Source organism: Amphibalanus amphitrite, unplaced genomic scaffold (assembly GCF_019059575.1).
Source record: "Amphibalanus amphitrite isolate SeventyFive unplaced genomic scaffold, NRLGWU_Aamphi_draft 000012F_arrow, whole genome shotgun sequence".
Lineage (NCBI taxonomy): Eukaryota > Metazoa > Arthropoda > Thecostraca > Balanomorpha > Balanidae > Amphibalanus > Amphibalanus amphitrite.
The window spans coordinates 1,310,876-1,329,775 of NW_024881508.1; the positions used below are offsets into that span (position 1 = coordinate 1,310,876).

At 47.0% G+C, this 18,900-nt stretch overlaps 1 protein-coding gene across 1 annotated transcript; it reads right to left on the minus strand.

Annotated features, from left to right (window-relative positions):
• Positions 1–8,591: 8,591 nt before the first annotated feature.
• On the minus strand, positions 8,592–17,984 carry LOC122383215. Its single transcript, XM_043369390.1, has 4 exons — positions 17,655–17,984; positions 10,240–10,702; positions 9,667–9,780; positions 8,592–9,241 (listed from the first exon to the last, which is right to left on the minus strand). Exons 1-4 carry the CDS (start codon positions 17,899–17,901, stop codon positions 9,151–9,153), a joined length of 915 nt encoding a protein of 304 aa, XP_043225325.1. The 5' UTR covers positions 17,902–17,984; the 3' UTR covers positions 8,592–9,150.
• Positions 17,985–18,900: the final 916 nt, after the last annotated feature.

An 18,900-nucleotide genomic window follows, 5' to 3' on the forward strand; every position in this document is an offset into this window, starting at 1 on the left:
TAACTTTTAAACTAAGAAACATAGAGACATAAAACCAAATACCAATACATTTTTTGTTGCTCTCGCCGAGGCGATGCGAAATAAGTATGTGATGACCTTCACAGGTCAATTTAAAATTTGACCTGAGGTCAAGGTCAGGTCATTCATCAACGAGGTTGTGGGGTATGGTCATGCTGCATACCAAACGACGCGCCTTGACCAGGCGAGCAGTTTGGTACCACTTACAAGTCTTTAGCACCATCATGTCGTGATTTATTGACAGAAAAACGATTTCATGGTGTGTCAAAAGTGGAAATAGCCGCCCGGCTTTAGTTCGCCAGCCTTGTCAATAGATGGCAGTACCACAATATGGGCAGCGGATCGTGCAATTGACGTCAAATTTTCGTTATCTGCTAAGAATTGAATGGCCGATCTTTTCATGCAAGAATCATGTAAATCGGTCCACAACTTTTCTAGCAACAGAGATATGAAGTCAAACACCCTGCCAGAGCGGCGGCGCGCGGCCGGCGGCGGCCGTTACGCGCCGCCTGGGAGACTGGCGGCGCTGAACGGTTCCGACTTGGCACTGCACTAAAACCTGTTAACTGCTTGGAATGGTTATTATAGCAAAATTTTCATTCAAGTGAGGGATAACCAAGGGCAGGAAGTATGTATGCTTGTGTGCGTACTGTGTAAGCCAAGAAACTGCATTAGCAGATACTCGCTAATATTAGATCCAGCCAAGTCCAAACGCATTCCAGGGGATGTGTTCCTGATGGGTCAACAATATTTATCGTTCGAGGGCGGATACAGTTTTAACAATACAAATAATATTTTTGCACAACTCTATTCCTTGAATAATTCTCTTCAACGCCTCATTCCTAGTTAAGCGAATTAGCCCACCCTGGCTGAATAAATAAGGCGATTTCGCCACAAGGTCGCGGAAAACCGACCGAAAGCGGACGCGCTCGGCGTTAAAGGGACCCTCCCACCTTCAAAAAAGTTTATGAATTGGCATGAAAGTGATGTCGCTCGGTTCAGAAAGAGCGAAAACGAATATCTACCAAATTTCACCGAAAAATATTCACCGGTTTTCAAGATATTAGACTTTTACTTTTGTTTACTTTTTTGGGATCTCCGCTGTTTCTAGCGACTTTATTTTAGAAGTGCGGCGTTTGCGGCAGATGTTGCGCGCAAATAGCATATACCACCGCGTGCTACAAAACGTTTTAGTCAAACATTTAAAAATCGTTAGATATCTGCGCTGACGTCACACATTCAGAGGGGTATTCCTAAGCATTAGCCCCTCTGAATCAAAATGCTGCAATTTTGAAATTCAATATTTCCGATTTAAGGCATTTTTCGATGTTGTGAGTGCCGAAACCGGTAATTGTGAGCCAGGGACCCCATTTTGGCTATCTCAACTCAAATCTAATGTTAAGGTGGGAGGGTCCCTTTAATTTGGGCATGCAGACTCTTAAAATACTCGCATTGGGCGGGCAGGGTTTCCCAGGTATTGGCTCCAAAAATCCGTATTCGGCTACCGAATACGTCCAAGTGACCCGCCTCGTTCCTAGTTAAGCTCTAATTAGATCAAGTAACTCATAAGGAGCGAAAAAGCGACAAAAAGCATGAATTTCCCTATGGCGGCGGGCTGCCGGGTTGCCAGACGGCGCACCGGCTATTTCCACTTCTGACACACCATGTATGACGTCACATGACCTCAGATGACCTTTGCCGGTGCCCCTGTCAATTAGCGGCACCAGGATCATCACCGATGAGATAATCTTCCATAATACTGAAAGAACTGGGTGGTTTTGACTCGTTTACACGAAGCAGGAGGCGTTTCAATATTTCCCCATAGGCTTGCAATGTAAAGGTCACGAGTCTGGCCTGACCACAGGTCACAGATATGAAAATTCTGAGGTATACAACTTGCACATACTGGTACCCTAACTAAAGCCTGAAGAGAAGAAATTGATCGGTCAAAAACTCTAGCTCTGGCGTGATTGCAAACTTTTCTGAGGTAGGGTCACCAAACCGCCTCTGGTGACCTGACCTGAGGTCAGATCAACTCAAATTTTTCAGAAATGTTGCGTAAAAGCCTTTTAGAAAAAGTCAGAAAATTTGAGCTTCCAAGCTCAAAGCGTTTGGGAGATATAACCAAAAAACCTCAGGGGGGGCTCCTGAGGCCCCCCCCCCCGCCAGGAATAGGGTTAAGCCTCATCATGCAGAAACCCCCCAATTTGACCTTTGACCCGACCTTGACCCGAAAGTTGACCTCAATCTTAAAAACTTTAAGTGCTTTCGGAAGGTCTCGTAGAGACCTTTCGAACGCCGCCTCGCGGGGCTCGATATGACCATTAATGGTTCTCAGGATGACAGGGGGGGGTCGGATCCGACCCCCCCCCCCCCCGGCTGTCGAGTGTCGTGGGTACGGAAATAGCCCAGGTGGTGGACTGGTGCCGGGTGAAGCGCTAGGTAGGCAGGTATATCAATATGCTGTCACTGACATGTCATCTAAATTGAAATGAAATAAAGTGGCGTTGTTAGGCAATAGTCAGTACAAACTACAAACCAGTTCAAGTTGCAGGTCGGAGCTCCCGCGTACTCGCAGCTATCCGCGGCTCATTCTCGTCGACGACCCCTATAACCGCCCGTCCGCGTGCCGTCTGTCCTCTTATACGGCCTTGGTCTGTCCGTCCTCCGCGAGCCGTCGACCCGACCGCGGTCACTGAACGCCGCGGGCGCCTCGTTCTCGCGGCAGCCAATCAGGGGCCGGCGGCCGCGCAGCAACTGGCTCGGTCCCGGGTGCCGAACCGGGCCAGTGAACGGCAGCCAACGGCCAATAGTCGCGTTTACATAGCATTTTTGACGAGGCTCTAGCTCATCTATTTTGCGATAATTTCGATCTAGTATATTTAGAAGGGATCATTTTGTTAACAGGCGCGTAACCACCACTGGGGACACTGGGGACCGGTCCCCAGTAACTTTTGGGATACTGCAGGGACCGTCCCCAGTAAAACCGACGATGTCCTGAATTTCCTTGAAAAGCCAAATATTGTCTCTAAATCCACGTGAAGAGTAATATGTAGTCAACGGAAGGTAAAACTATGAATGTTTTGTTTAGCCAGCTTTCGGGTGGGCCTCTCAGCCAACCTCGCCACGATGGAGGGGAGGGGGGGGGGCTTTTTGGCCACACCAGGTTATCTCGGAAAGTAAGCAAGCTAGAAAGGTACAGTATTTTTCAGAATTACCCATGTCATTTTTTGATGAGGCCATCGCTGAGGTCTTTCAAGGTCACCAAAGGTAAAATTTTAATGAGCCTTTGCTCCCAATTTTGACAACTTTTCACAAATCGGCGCATAAGTCAGGAACCAATAGAGCTGCAGTGCTGCGGGAAAGCGCATTCGATAGCTCTTTCAAAGGTCTTTCTGAATAATGCTCTCAGATTTTACCTAAGGTCAACGGTTTAGCTTCCAGGTTGGCGTTTTTGCGGAAAAGGTTTTTGTGTAACTTTTGACTTGTTTCATGACCTGAGATGACCAGTGGCATAGAAGGGGTCACAGGTGCAATTTTCTGATTCATTGTGTCATGTTTACCTGTGTCACCTTGTTTGAATGTGTTTTCGGCCAAAAGAACAGCATTTCAATTTTCTCCCAATGACTTATAATGGATGTCCCAAAATTGACCTGACATTTTGCGGTCCCGTAGCTCAGTTGGTAGAGCGTTGGACTCCGCTTGGTGAGAGCACGCGTTCCCGGTTATAACAGTCAGGGTTCGAAGCGCGACGAGCGCTTGACATGGGCCTTCTGATAGGTATGGTTGCGGTTGGTGGCAGGCCGTAGCCAGGCGAAGTCAGTGAGGGGACCGGCCGTGTGCGGCTATGTGCGCACGTTAAACTTTGGACTCTAAATACTGCCATAGAACTGGAATCGCGCGATCGGAGGGTAGAGGGCAGGGTCACCGCAACAAGCTTCGTTTAGCGGTGGCTCTGTCCTTGTGAGTCCTTCCTATCAGAAGGTTCGGACTAAAATTATTAAAAAAACATTAGGTCACCGATGTGAAAACTTTGAGATATACGAATTGTTCATACTGATTTCCTCATGCAAAAGCTCGAGTTTCAAACTTCTAGGATGAAACTGTAACAGTGTAGTAATGACAGTCATTAAGTTTTTTGGAGGCATGGCTACTTTACTTAACCTGGTGACCTGACCTTAGGTGACCTGGGGTCAAAATTTTCACACATGATGCGGAATTGAGGCATCATAAGCTAGGTATACCAAATTTTGCAGCGGTGCGCGCCGCGGTTTTCCTTGCACGCGCAAAAAAAAAAACTGGCGATTGTGGTCAGAAACACCCCTCCCCCCACTCGGGGGAAGGATGATCCTGAAATATAATATTTGGTCTTCGCGGCCCTCCATGTGGTCCCCAGTAACTTCAGACTCGTGGTTACGCGTCTGATTTTGTAAATTGTAAAACACCATTGGCATCTCTTGCAACAAAACGGGCGGAGCTATACCTAAGCTTGCAACAATTCCTATGTAAACGCGGCTTCGTGAACTTCGGTCAATTTGACGGCATTAAACGATATCTGCTGCTGGAATTGGTTGTGTATGGACTATGGAGTGTTTGACTTGACGTCAAGTCATTCTTACCAAAAAGAAAATGGCCGGTTGCAATTATTTCTAAGCCTAAAATGTGCCCATGATTTTCACAAGGAATGTTAAAACAACACTATTAATATCAGCTACTCTGATATTTTTCACATTAGCGTTTTTACACTCTTTTTTGTATGAATGTTGAAACTTACAGGTGACTTTCAGCATAGGTGGAGAATTGTGCTGAGGCGAGTTTTACCAACTGAAAAATAGCCGCCTGCCGGAATGTTTTGCCTAAAGACCGCTTCATGTACGGAGCGCAAACACGATGGGCACGTAAGCGGATGGGACTTTACCGTTTACGCTCCTTATGTGAAACGGTCTTCAGGCAAAAAAAAAAATCCAGCAGGCGGTTTTTTCTGTTGGTAAAGCTGGCCTCTGGACTATGCGTGCTCGAGCTCTCCCAATTCCACGCTGGTTTGGCTTTGGAGCCGCAACAGACGGCAAAGGTCAAGGTCACTGCTAGGGCGACGGCCGCGTGCGGCGAATTTGCTGCGCCCAAGCACCCATAGACCGGCACACTTCTCCACCTATGACTTTCGGACCTCGAGATAACCCGAGCTCAAACTTTCAGGTTGACCTGTTTAGGTCAATTGATTCGACCCAGCTCGACGAGATAAAAGCGATGATTGTAAGAGTTAAATAGGTAAGTACATCAGTTTTAAGTGGAAAGTGATTGCAAAACAAATATTTCGGCAAAACTCTTCAATTGTGGCGCTTTTCATCTGCTCTGGGCCACACCCTCGCAGTGACCCGTGGTGACCTGAGGTCAAATCTGGCCTCTGGGGGCATTTCAACGAAATAATTTTGAAAAAGCTAATAAATGCACCCGTCGGCGGCGTTCTACATAAACTCATTTGGTCAGCGAATTAAGGGCTGGTACAAAAAAAAATGTCGAAATAGGGTCAAAAAAGCTGAAGCTTAAGTTTTAGGTACCTATGATGACCTCTAACGACCTAAGCGTTGACCTGAGCGAAAAATGACCGTACACTTCACAAAGAACCCACTGAGAGTTATCAGTTGTTTTTTGGCATCTTTCTAACATTCTTCATTTCTCAGATAATCGGGTGTGGCCAAAAAAAGTCTCCCCCAACCCCAACCATAGTGAGCTTTGCTGTGCACTGCACACTCCAGCTCGGGTGAAATGATAAATTTAGTTACCTAAGTGTGGTGTGCAAACAAGCAGGATTTTTATTTTAACCTTCGCCCCAGTGGGGGGGGGGCATATGTTACCACCCTGTCGCGTTTTTCGCGTGTAAATAAAAAAGCGCGGCGCGTAGCGCCGCGCCGCTTGGGGTAGCTTTTGGTACATCAATTTTGGACAATGTGTGAAATTTTTGACCCCAGGTCATGTCAGGTCAGGTCACCAGGTCAAGTTAACTGACCAAGCCTAAAAAAAAGTTTGCAATCATGTCCAGCCTGCAGTGTTTGTCAGAGAGGTTTCAAACTTGGTGGATTGCATGATGTTATGGCCGCCTACAATTTGTATATCTCGGATTTTTCATATCCGTGACCTAAGGTCAGGTCAGTGGCGTGACCTTACCATTATAAGGCAATGGAGAAAAATGAAAATGCCTCTAGATCCGTGTGTACACATGGGAACAGTCCAAATATTTCAGAATCACAATGATTTAGTCCACTCGTGATGACCAACGTGTCATTTTTGCTGATAGCCTCTAGACAGGTCATCTGAGGTCACTTGAGGCTACAAACAGTTTTTTGCCAATAACTCGCGATTGGAAAGAGATAGAACGCTGGGGATGGTCTCATTGTGTTTGTCTTGTTGAGACGCATCGACTGATATGCAACATGACCTTTTCCGGTCAGGTCATGACCTTGACCTGAGGTCAAATTTTCAAGTTGACCTTTCAAGGTCAAATTATAGTTCATTCGACGCGTCTCGGCGAGGGGAACACGATTCTGGCAATAGAAATGCCGTGGCTTTTTGTAGTCAAAAGTTATTGTCGAAAAACACTTTTCGTAAAAACAGCTATTTTTGGAGTTTTTGCCCTCTGGAGGCTAAACCGTTGACCTGAGGTCAATATTGATAATGACCTTTTCAAAAGAAGAGCTCAAAAGCTATCGTTTGCTGTCCCATGCGTTTTTCTAGCTACCATAGTTCCTGAGATAGCGGCATGTTTTCTGAAAAATATAGTGACAATTGGCAAATTTTGACCTTTGATGACCTCTGGTGACCCCAATATTGCTCAAAGGTGAAAAATGACCGAAATACTTTCAAACGTACGCATTGAGAGCTATCGACTGCTTTTTACCGCGTCTTTCTATCTCTCTTAGTTTTTGAGTTAGAGGTGGGTGGTAACATATGCCCCCCCCCCCCACTAGGGCGAAGTTGGCTGAGACCGCCACTGGGGCGCGGGTTAAATTTAGACGGTTCCTTATACCAATCATTTTTTCAGCAAAATGTCACGCCCAATGACCTAATAGCCTATGATTCAATAATAAACCTAATTTAACCGGCGCCCCGCTGGGGGGGGGGCAGAATCTGCCCCCCTCCCGTTTTTCGTCAATAACTTCTAAACGCATTACGCCAGCAACGTCAAACTTTCAGTACCTTATCATACATCAATTTAACACGTTCCCTGAAAATTTGAGCGAAATCCGTCGGATATTTTTTTTTAGAAAATGACGTTTAAGTGACGTCATGTCCGTCATTTTTCACCTCAAAAACGGCAAAGTTTCAAACGCCACTAACATCTTCATTTTAAAAGGAATCAAGACGTAACAAAAAAGTTTACACGTGATTTTACTTTGTCTATCAAATGGCTATCTCGGTGTTTTTAAAATTTTGGATTTTGGCCCATTTTTTCTTTTAAAAAACTGACTTCTTTGGGAAAATAGTTATAAAATCTTTTTTTTTGTGTATCAAAAATCGGAATATATGTCAGAGAAGTGGTCTACGTGCACCTACATATCAATGTTTAGAAGAATCGGTTCAAAAATGTGGTTGTTATTCAAAATGTTATGAGGTCACGACACACAATTAAAAAAAACGAATTTTTTGGACGTTATAAACCTCTTACGCAAACAAAAATAGCACCATTCGATTCGCCGTGAGAAATTGCATCAGATAGATACCTTTTTAGGTCTTCGCAGCCAACTTCAAAATTTGACCTCACTTGACCTGACTTTGACCTGACCTCGACCTGAATTTCATCCAGATGTGGTCCATATCACTTATTGAGTGTGCCTATTGAATTGTATGAATAAAATGACCCATAACACATGTGTTGCACATGCCCTTTTCTATATTTCGTTTTTGGTGACCTGACCTGACCTTGACCTTGACCTTTGCATCTTATTGTATGCAATGAATATTGTCTTGGTAGCCTAAGAACACGTTTTGGGCAATCAGTCTCAGTCCATTTTTCGGCAACTACGTTGCGAGGCCGATACCACTGTAGAAACTTGCATTTTGTACCCTTGACCTGACCTTGACCTGACCTCTGACCTACTTAAGCAAAAAATGGCTCTTAAGATCCGCGTTGTTGAGAGCTTTCGATTGCCGTTTTCCCCGTCTTTCTACGGCCATCGGTTCGGAAGTTAGACAGGGGGCAGAATCTGCCATTGTTATTTTGATTTCGGGACGCAATAGCAATATGCATTACGTGCATTACAGGCAGGATAACCAGATAATGCTAGTTAGCATTTTTCATATACCTAATCGGATGCTTTCCGTGACAATGTTGAAATTGATTGCTTGCCTGCAAAATATAGATTTTTAAAGCACAGTGAACTTCTTAATGACCTATGAAATCGGTTGTGACTCGTGCTTTACGTTTTTAGCGATATACAAGAAATACTGATCCTTATTTTTGCATTTGATGAACACTTCTGTATGTAAAATCCTAATACTTTTTGTGAAGACATGCAAAGAAGAGTGCGAAGGAAGCTTAAAAATGGCTCAAGGTAACAGTTTCAAAACAGTGTTGATGTGAGTTCGATTATCTTTATTTTCTACAAGCGGTACGCAGTACCTACATTACGTGCATCTTATCTTGCTATCACTCGCACCTCCCTACAGTTATCAGCGTCAGAATAATTGTGATGAGTATAACAATTCACAGATGGTACACGACGTCTGGTATGTGTGACCATTCACGGTGACAAGCTAGGCTATCAAACAAAACTAGCACCGTAGCATTCAGCCTTGCTAAGAATAAATTATAATGCGCACAATTAATTACCCAGAGATCCGCTGGCCTATAGTTCACATACATACACAAAAAGTCTGTTAATTACCACTAGAAAAAGAAACACTACATACCTACCTATAATTTACGGTGATTGAGTATTTTCGTGAAACTTTACTGAGACGCTACATCGCATAAACGACCACTTAAAAAGAATCGAAACACTTCTAAGAGCCTTTTCTGGATACGAACGGCCGTCTTTTTCGGCGATGAGCCATTTTCCAGAGAGAATGAGTCATCTTCCGAGGGAAAGTCTTCTACAAGCGTCGCAGACTCGAAGCCCCTGGATGCCGCCAACATCACTGTTGCGTAATGCTATTGAGGCTTCTTGCCTTGGTGGGGCACACCTTCACAAACAGCTCACACGATGGGTCAAACTCAGTCGGACTCCTGAAAATAACACAGGGCGTCTGGTTATCAAATTCATAGCACTAAAATATGCTAAAATACATACGGCATTTGACGCTTTAGTGGCATTCACCATTATATGAAAATAGAAAAATAAAAAGTATAGGTATTGTGTTAAATGTAAAAATTGCATATAAGTGCATGCATTTTGTAACCTAAATAGATGCACTTGCACACACTCGACGAGTACAATAAGCGAGTGTCTAGGGCAAACATGCCATAAGCTGTAAGTGTCCACCCGTGATCCAAGGGTCTTCACTGCCGATCGACGACTATAGACACGCCGATCGATAACAGCGTAGCAAATTAATCGATGGACGATACTCCCGTAATATCACCCATTGATCTTAACCACGTGCCACTGAGCGCCGACAGTCGCCCGCCCCTCGGTCCGGGGCGGCACTCACAGTTCGCTCCGCTCCTGCACCATCCTGTCGGCTCGGTCCTGCACGCAGGCCACCCAGGCGCGACAGTTGGGGCTGCGCATGTCCAACACCTTGACCACGGGGGTCGGAGGAGCGCTACGGATCCAGAGATGGGCGTCAGGGTGAGATGACGTCCAGTTACACACTCATGTCAGAGGTGGGATGGCCAGTGGCCACCGAGAGACGGCCGGTCGGGTGGGAAGGGGAAATGCTGCACTTGCAGGCCACAGGGACCTTGTTTCAAGGTACGCCGGGGCCTGACACTATACAAAATCTTGGTGCTCGGTTTGCATGGAAACTTATCAAAACTGCCATTTTCACTTAAATTCCTATGGAAGCCGGGCCCTGCAGTAGCCCAAGACAAAATGAAGAAAAGTGTCGAAGTAAATTGTACATTCTTAGCGAATATGCGGATGAAGATGACATCGGTCAGACTCCGATGATGATGATGATGATGATGATGATGATGATGATGATTGGGTTTTGTGGCGTGTCCAACCTCTGAGGGTTATTCGGTCAGACTCCAAGGGAATGACATCCTCCACCCCGACTCACCTGGGCTCTGGCAGACGGATGGGGATGACATCCTCCAGGCCCCGCCGGTTCACACCGTGCACCGCCGTCGGGTCACCTCTGGCCATCACCAGCTGAAAGCGGTCGTCGCTGACCGAGTCCTCCCCTCTGTACTGGTGCCCCTGCTCGTACCCTGGCTGGTACCCAGGCTCGTACCCCTGCTCGTCCTCCCTCCGGGTGATGGTATACTGAGCCGGGATCTGAATCTCGCCGAACAGTCCCCCGGAGGAAGCGGCGGCCTCCTCGGCCGCGTAGTGGCCGTAATCCTGCTCCAGCGTCGCCTCCGTGGTGCCCACCAGTCGCTCCAGGTACTTTTTGCGGAGCTCGGCGCGCTGCTCGGCTAGGAACGCCTCCTTCGAGTACGGCCCGTACAGGTAGCTGACCCCCATCAGCCCGTAGATGAGACCGGTCAGCGCAGCGCCGTACGTGAAGAATGCCTCGGCCGCTGGGGGTCAGCAAACAAGTGGGGGTCAGAGTGCACACGGGACAAGAGCGTGGGTAGGTCACGGGCAAGAGTAGGTATGTACGAGTAGAGCTTAGAGGCAGAGCACATACGGGCCAGCGCAAACGACCGGGGTTAGAGCACAGTTGGAACTAAAGGCTAGAACACACACGGAGCTAGAGCACAAACGGAGCTAGAGCACACACGGGGTTAGAGCACACACGGGACTAGACCAGAGCACTCACGGAGCTAGAATAGGTATACACGGGCTGCTCGTAAGGGGGCGGAGGCGGCGGAGGCTAGCACTCCAGTCTTGAGCCGGCAAATTTGACGATCGCTGCGGGATGATTTGTAGAACGACACGTGCTGAAATGCTGGATGTGCAGATCAGATAACAAGCGCCAAGCGGTGCAGGCAGCAGAACGTGCGCCGGATACTAATGAGCTGATCAGCCGATAAGATGGGCAAAATTGGACAGAGTCGCACTCCCGGCGGATCGCATAATTATGGTCGAAGTCTTCTCCCGTTTAAAACAAGCACTAGGTAAAGTCAAAGCAGCGTTTATTTGTATGAATTACAGTATACCTGCGCCATACATGACAATGTTGTGATCATGTATATGTTGCAGGCACTTTAGAAAATCAGTCATTTTGTAAAATGCCTAGGCATTTTACAAAAAGACGGCTGTTTGAAAAATGACTGAACGCAACCAGGCTTTTTTCAAAATGGCTAGCCATTTTACAAAATGACTAGGCATTTTGCAAAATGCCTGACCAGCATGGAACGTAGATCCCACTACAGATACTATGGCCAACAGTTTTTGGACGTCTTCCTATACCCTATAGGTACGTGTTCAGCCTGTAACTGATCGATTTGAAGCTCTGTGATAACGACAATGCTGAGTAACGACCAGGTTGAGTTGCAGACTCGGCTGTAGCATTAAGCATTGTTTAGTTAACGCTGTAAAAACTCCCAAGTACATCAACGCCGTTCATGTTCTGCCTGAAACTAGACCTAACAAAACCAGCCGGAGACCGGCCCTAGTCAATAGGCAGGCCCGGTTGATGTACATACAATTACATGTAAACGAATGAGTGTAGTCTTTGTTTGATTGTGCCATTACGGACAAAACTGCATTATGTATTTGGACATTAAAAACACGTTCGAATTTAATTATAATTTCCCACTCCTTCTCTCTCATCCTCACATTTTAACACGCGCAGTGGAAGGGGGGGGGCGGATTCCGCCCACCCCTCCTGTTTTTCGCCAATAACTCGCGCCGCAAAGTTTTCTTTAGGTTTTCTTCCTAACTTTTCTTTGGAATAAAAAAGCTCTCTGATCACAATGAATATTAAAGCAATAATTAACAAAACACGATTAATTTTGCTCTGTGGCAACAGCTTTGAGTACCTACTTGCATGGTCCCAGTTAAAAATATCAAGCTCCACATCGGGAGAATCATCAGGTCGCTTGGCGTAGGACAAGAGCGTTGGTTTCAGAAGACACTAACGCCTAAGTGTGTGGGATCGAATCCTCGCGACCTCTAATAGTTTTACAGATACAGGCCGGCATAGGGCCAGTCGTTTATTGACGCTTCAGATTGATCATTTTAAATCCAGCAGCGTCGCTGACGTGGGGGTTGGAAATGTCGCGGGCCTGCACTTCTCAAAATAGAGGTAGGTATGGACTTCCCACTGCTGGACTCCTCTGGTCATAATGCTGGACTCCTCGGTCCACCTACACGCTACCAAAACGTATATAATTAGGTACTCGTATCTACATCACACTGCTCAGTCATTTTGTAAAATGGCTAGGTATTTTGTAAAATGCCTAGGCATTTTGTAAAATGACTGGAGAGTCAGTCATTTTGTAAAATGCCTAGGCTTTTTGCAAAAAGCCTGGAAAATCAGGCATTTTGCAAAATGCCTAGGCATTTTACAAAATGACTGATTTTCTAAAGTGCCTGCAACATATACAAAGGAAAAGATCATCATCATAGCACAAGATCATTTCAGTGGCCAGATTTTTTCTTGTTCTGGTTCCTAGGCAATGCATGCTACATGCATAAGGTATAAATTCAGTTCCATGGTCTGCGATAAAAATAGGCAGAAAACCACCTACTTGTCACGAATGTCTCTTCGGATGAAGGTATGCATGCACCCAAAGTCATGTTGTCTTGGGATAATAATGGGTAAAAGAGAGAAAGAAAGAAAAAGAGAAAAATAACGGGAGGGATAGAGGAAAGAACAAGGAAGAGAGAGAGAGAGAGAGAGAGAGAGGGAGAGAGAGAGAGTGAGAGAGAGAGAAAAGAGAGAGTGAGTGAGTGAGAGTGAGTGAGTGAGTGAGAGGGTGAGTGAGAGCGAGAGAGCGAGAGAGAGAGAGAGAGAGAGAGAGAGAGAGAGAGAGAGAGAGAGAGAGAGAGAGAGAGAGAGAGAGGAGAGGTAGCAAATATTAGCCGTTTTCATTACGGCCATCTGGTACACATTTGGTGCAGATTAGGTTCAGATTTGGTGCAGACTTGGTGCAGATTTCGTCAAATTGGGTTCATTGTGTTTCTTGAAAGCTGTCAGTTTGGGCTGCACATGTTCTTACATACCCCATTTTCCAAATAATCTGACATTATTTTCGATTGCAACACTGAAATCAATTCATGATTAGAAGAAATGCATTATAAAAAAGCTTTGGTGCAGATTTGGTCAAATTAGGTGCATTCGCGAGATAGCCCGTCGTGAAAACGGCTATTTTGAAACGCTTGAAAAACCGGACATTCCAACTAGAATCTACGGAAGACATGTTATGTAGATCGTCATCACTGCCGTTCATGTAACGCTACATTCGTGACAACCCCATTCCACTCGCCACCATCATCCGTCACACTTGCCATGTCCATGTGACACGCCGACATGTGGGTTATACTCTATACGTCACTGCGAGCGGGTGAGGCATGCCGGACGCCGCGCTGGCGGTGGATTGACGGACTGGTGGAGGAGAGGTCAGTGCTCCGTCCATGTGGTGAATAGGGAATAGGCGTCTTCTAGCGGCGCCGCCCCCGCTGCCTTCCAGTGGAGGCCATGAATAGAAGTGCAGGAGGTGGCGTGAGAGAAATTGAGCGGGGGAGAGAGAGAGAGAGAGAGAGAGAGAGAGAGAGAGAGAGAGAGAGAGAGAGAGAGAAAGAGAGAGAGAGAAAGAGAGAGAGAAAGAGAGAGAAAGAGAGAGAGAGAGAAAGAGAGAGAGAGAGAGAGAGGGAGAGGGAGGGAGAGAGAGAGAGAGAGAGAGAGAGAGAGAGAGAGAGAGAGAGAGAGAGAGAGAGAGAGAGAGAGAGAGAGAGAGAGAGAGAGAGAGAGAGAGAGAGATGACGGGAAACTGACAATCAGATATGTCTACATGGAAAGGGGTGAAGAAGAGTGAACATAAAGTGTGGACAAAAGGCAGGCTTGAGGAGAATACAAATCATGGCAGCCATCCAGCTGGTAGTCGGGGACGGGTGAGGGTGAATTCCTGGACATGGACTCACAGAAAGACGGGACTCACAGACGGGTGAGCCGCGGCCGGAGTGGCACATGCTCTGTGACCTACCCAAGGAGGGCTGGCTGGTCCCGACTGACCGGCTACCAACACCCCACCCCACCCCAACCCCATCCCGCCCCACCGCCGCGCTCGTCCGGCTGATCCGGGAAACGGACCGGCCGGCCGGCCGGGCGGGGCAGCGCAGCACTGGGTCAGTCGGGCCGTCCGACGGCTTTCTCACCGGAGCTCGGAGCGTGTGCCGCCTCGTGCGCTCTCCCTCCCTCCTCCCCGCAGCGGGCTCTGCGGCCCTGAGACTGACAGGCCGAGGTGGTCAGGCTTTCATAGACTTTCCTTATTGCCAAAAGCCGGGATATCAGTTGCAGCAAACCTCAGTCGTCGGTTGGTTCTCAGTCTCGATCTCAGTCTCGACTATAGGGCCAGAGAAAAGCGAACCTTATGGTGTCTTGCAGAGCCGAATTGGACCCAGCGCTAGACATAAGCGTAGAAGCCGGGGGCCAGGGCGACATGGCATGGCATGCCACTTGATCTGGCCAAAATAACAGTTGCCAAAACTCTTAATATCAAATAAATACGGTTTGGTAAATTAATCGTGAACAGATGACCAGGGAACCGAAATTATAATTTTTCATCATGAGTAAGGTGTGTTGATGACGTGGTGAGAAGCTCAGAACAAAGCTTACGTAGCCCACCTGCCCCACACACTTTGTCTCAAACTTGTATTTTTTTTCTATGTCATCGGTCCCATCCCAGGCCCAATCCTGAACCAGACCCAGACAAAATCCCAAATCAGACTCACACCCAGACCTAGGCTAATGTGGGTCAAAGTGCCGATAGAAATAGGCTAGCCTGGAATGGAACGACCTGAAACCGTCACGAGGCTGCTTAAATTCGTTCATCAGACCCATGGGTCAAGATGCTCGTAAGATAGCATAACATGGTTGTAAAAACTCATCAATGTAGAAACTACAAGAGCAGGAAGGGAGCTAGACGTGAGATAAGACTGATTAGGAAGCCATCCCAACCAACAAAAGTTCAGACGGGATGCTGAATCCAAAACAAGACGAAATATGTCCACAACTTCAATAAACATAAAACTCCACTATTTAATAATATTAATGGCATGAAGCATAGCAACTGAACAATCGTAACTCTAGCCAGTGCTAGAATGAAACGTTTTACACCATATTTTATAGTTTTTAGGGCTTTCGCTAAGAAGAATAAGGCGATGTTATCGCATGTTTTGTGTCTAATTCATCTTTTTTATTTGTAGCTTATTTCAATGAATGCCACTCATTCATTTCTTATATCCAGTACCTACTATACAGCATACCTATTCATATTTGGCCACAAATTGCTCGCCATTGCCCATTACCTACATCCGTTGCCACATATATGACACGATGACACATATATGGCGACTGGAGCGACGTCACTGGTAGCCTGACGCGCCGGTGCGGCGGGCGCGGTGTTCTCCGGTGACCTATGACCTCACAGTGGTTCACCTCCCGGTGGTCACACGAAAAACGTCATTAGTCGGCGGTAACCGACTCGGCTGCGGTCCCGTTAGCTGTCGAACGGCTCCTCCTAAAGCGAGTTCTGCGGTAAAGCGCGATCGGTACTACATCGAGCCGGTCCAGCGGCCGATTTTTACACTGCTGACGTGACCAGTCCGGTCAAAACCGAGAACATTGAGCTAGCAATTAGCAGACACTAAAGCCCTGTGTAGTTTTAATTTGAATAATTCAATATAGCGAGTCTTCTTTGGAAGAAAGACGCTCGAAGCCTCATGGCTGGTACAGTGACTGGCCGATAATGACGAATGGACCATGTTACGGTCACAGTTCAGAGGTCAGAGGTCAAAGGTTGACCCGGGCCGCCTGACCTGGGAGGATCACAGCTGCCGTTTCCCGTCACGTTTATGTATGTCGGTCGGCTTCTAACGGAGTCCACACCGGCTACAATACTTCCCTGCTGACCTGGTGGGCCAGATTCCCTGAATAATACACATTACAAATAGCACAGGATTACATGGAACAGAACATACGCCCCACTGTATGCAGCTTAAATGCCGGCCTAAATGAGAGGTAAGTTGATGCCGGTCATAAATGAAAAATGGCCCGGCACACCCAACATATCTAGTTTGGCACACGTTAGTTACGGCCGAAGAGGACTTTGATACTTTAACTATTCAACGCATACAGAACAGACATTTCAAACAATGATGGCGTGAATGGTATGCACCATTATTGACAACGATCACATGGTGATCATCTTCCTTTGAGTATTCGGCGAACCACCAATAATACAGGGACTCAAATTCTTTACCTATCAATTTTGTAGAGCTGGAACACTTATAGAGATTGCCCGGTCAGGGAGACTGGAAGCGAAATGAATCCTAATTCAATATAGAAATGAATCGTGACTGGAGCCGACTGACAAAAGATCGGATTAAAGGCAATGCACGAACTAGGTACATACATTGTTAAATTTTAATTAAAAGTCACGCTGTGGGTCAACTTCAGGTCAAACGTCAAAACTGGTCATATTCACATTTGTAACTATAGTGAAGTCAGTGTCCTCACTCCTCTATAACAAGCCATTCTCCATCCTATATTAAGTTTATATTAAGCCCTATAAGTTCTATCAGTGGTTGACTGGATAGCCATTTGACAGAGTTCCTTGACCTTTTTTAAATGCTTGTTTGAAAGTTTTGAGATCGCACTGCCAAATACCATTTAAATTTAAGGATATTAATTACGAGGTAATATTGCATTATCTTACCGAAAGGTCAAGCAAGCTTCAATTAACGATAGCACCAGTAAAGCAGTTATTAAGCATAATCCCTTGACCAAGAGGCATTCTTTTACTCGTCAGGCATTATGGAAAGGCATGGGAAGGTATGCGCTGCAAGAACTCAATGAATCACGTGGGAACTTGCTGGTGACAGCAGATTGGTTTTGCAAAACAAAAGGACATTTTTGTGTCATGCCTACATATGTCCGGTAGTTTGGACACGGACCTTCGTGCATTATCTGTTACGCAAATCCAGAAGTGAAACTAGATGCCCTGATTTATAACTGGAAAATAAAGAAAATAGCTGGAGACAGCAGAGAGACCATGCAAATTCCGGGACGCATTTCGAGTTTCTCGCGGAGGGCTCCCCTTCGTGGCTGAAATGATTCTTTTACGTGAAACCATGATTCAAATTTCACTTGACGTAGAGTTATGTATGATGCAGTGTACTTTCTAAGTCTTCGGGCCAGGCCAGCCTTAAATGTCATATAAGCCTGACAGTTACGACCGCACCTGGAGCACATCACATGGATGCCGTCTGACCCATATACACCTCCTGATTGACCTTGACAGCGAGGGTGTCCGATAAGATCCCCGGGGCGGCAGCTACCGCGGGCCACTAGCGCGCACTCACAGCTGTTTCCGTCGTAGATCTTGCTCTGGGTGTCGCCGCCGGCGGCGGGACGACCGGTCGCCGTTTCTGTGCCGTCCTCTGATCCGGTTGCTGCGCCCGGCTGGTCGGCGGCCGTTTTTGCGCCGGCTGGTTCGGCGTGTGTGACCGACCGGTCCTGCTCTGCGGCCGGTGGTGTCCCCACTAGCGGGCCGGCCGAGACCAGCGCGATGAGCGCGGCGGCCACCAGAAGCCTCCTCTCGGCACCCATGGTGAACAGACAGTGGTCCGGGCCGGCCCGTCACCTCCTCCTCCGCCTCCGGAGCTCACCGTTACACCGCTCACGCACGGACTGACACACATCCAGACCAATCGGCCACGGCGCCGCCGCCGCCGCCGCAGCCGCCGGCGACGGCGGCCTTCAGGGCACCCATAGTTCAGACCCATAGTCCGCAGGGCGCAGATAGAGCGCCTCACAGTCCCCAGTGGATGGAGTGCCTATATCACAGTCCACAATGGACACTGGACAAAGCGCCTCACAGTAGATAACTAAAGCATCTCGCAGTCCACAGTGGATAGAACACCTCACACTCCAATTTAATTCAATAATTCGCGCTAATTTAATCAATTAAATCAAAGCGCTAATCTAATTTAATCTGCGGCGCTGCACCCTGTAGCCACCATTCAGATCGCCCTGACTGCAGTCATCTAGAAGCAGATCACCTTTGTCGTCTGTTATCAACTTCCACCAGTCACTCAGTTTTGCACGATGCACGATTAACAAGCCATTGACCGGTCAATGGCAGGTCAGGAGAAGGCAGGTGGTCGTGTTTGGTGACGACATTTTCAAGAGAGAGATAATCTCCGAAGGGATAACGGCACTGGCGCGTGGCTGGACCGACCGCCGGAAGTGGTCGGAACGACAAGACTGACCACCGGAAGTGGCCGGAGCATGTACTAAAGAACTAAATTTGGAACGAATGACACTATCATGAATTGGTCGCCTTCTAGCATCAGATAAGGACTAGAGATGTCAATCGGATACCAATTTTTCGGTATACCGACACCAAACCGATACCAACTTGGTATTTGGTATTTCAATCCTATTGTGTTTGGTATTTTGTTGGTATTATGAACCCTTACTAATGTATAAGAGGCTAAGAAATTGGTAATAAGTTGGTATTTCCCTCATCTTTCCAAGTTGGTTCGGTTTCGGTATTTCCCCACGCGGTTTTGGTTGGTATTTGGTTCGGTATCGGTATTCCGATTT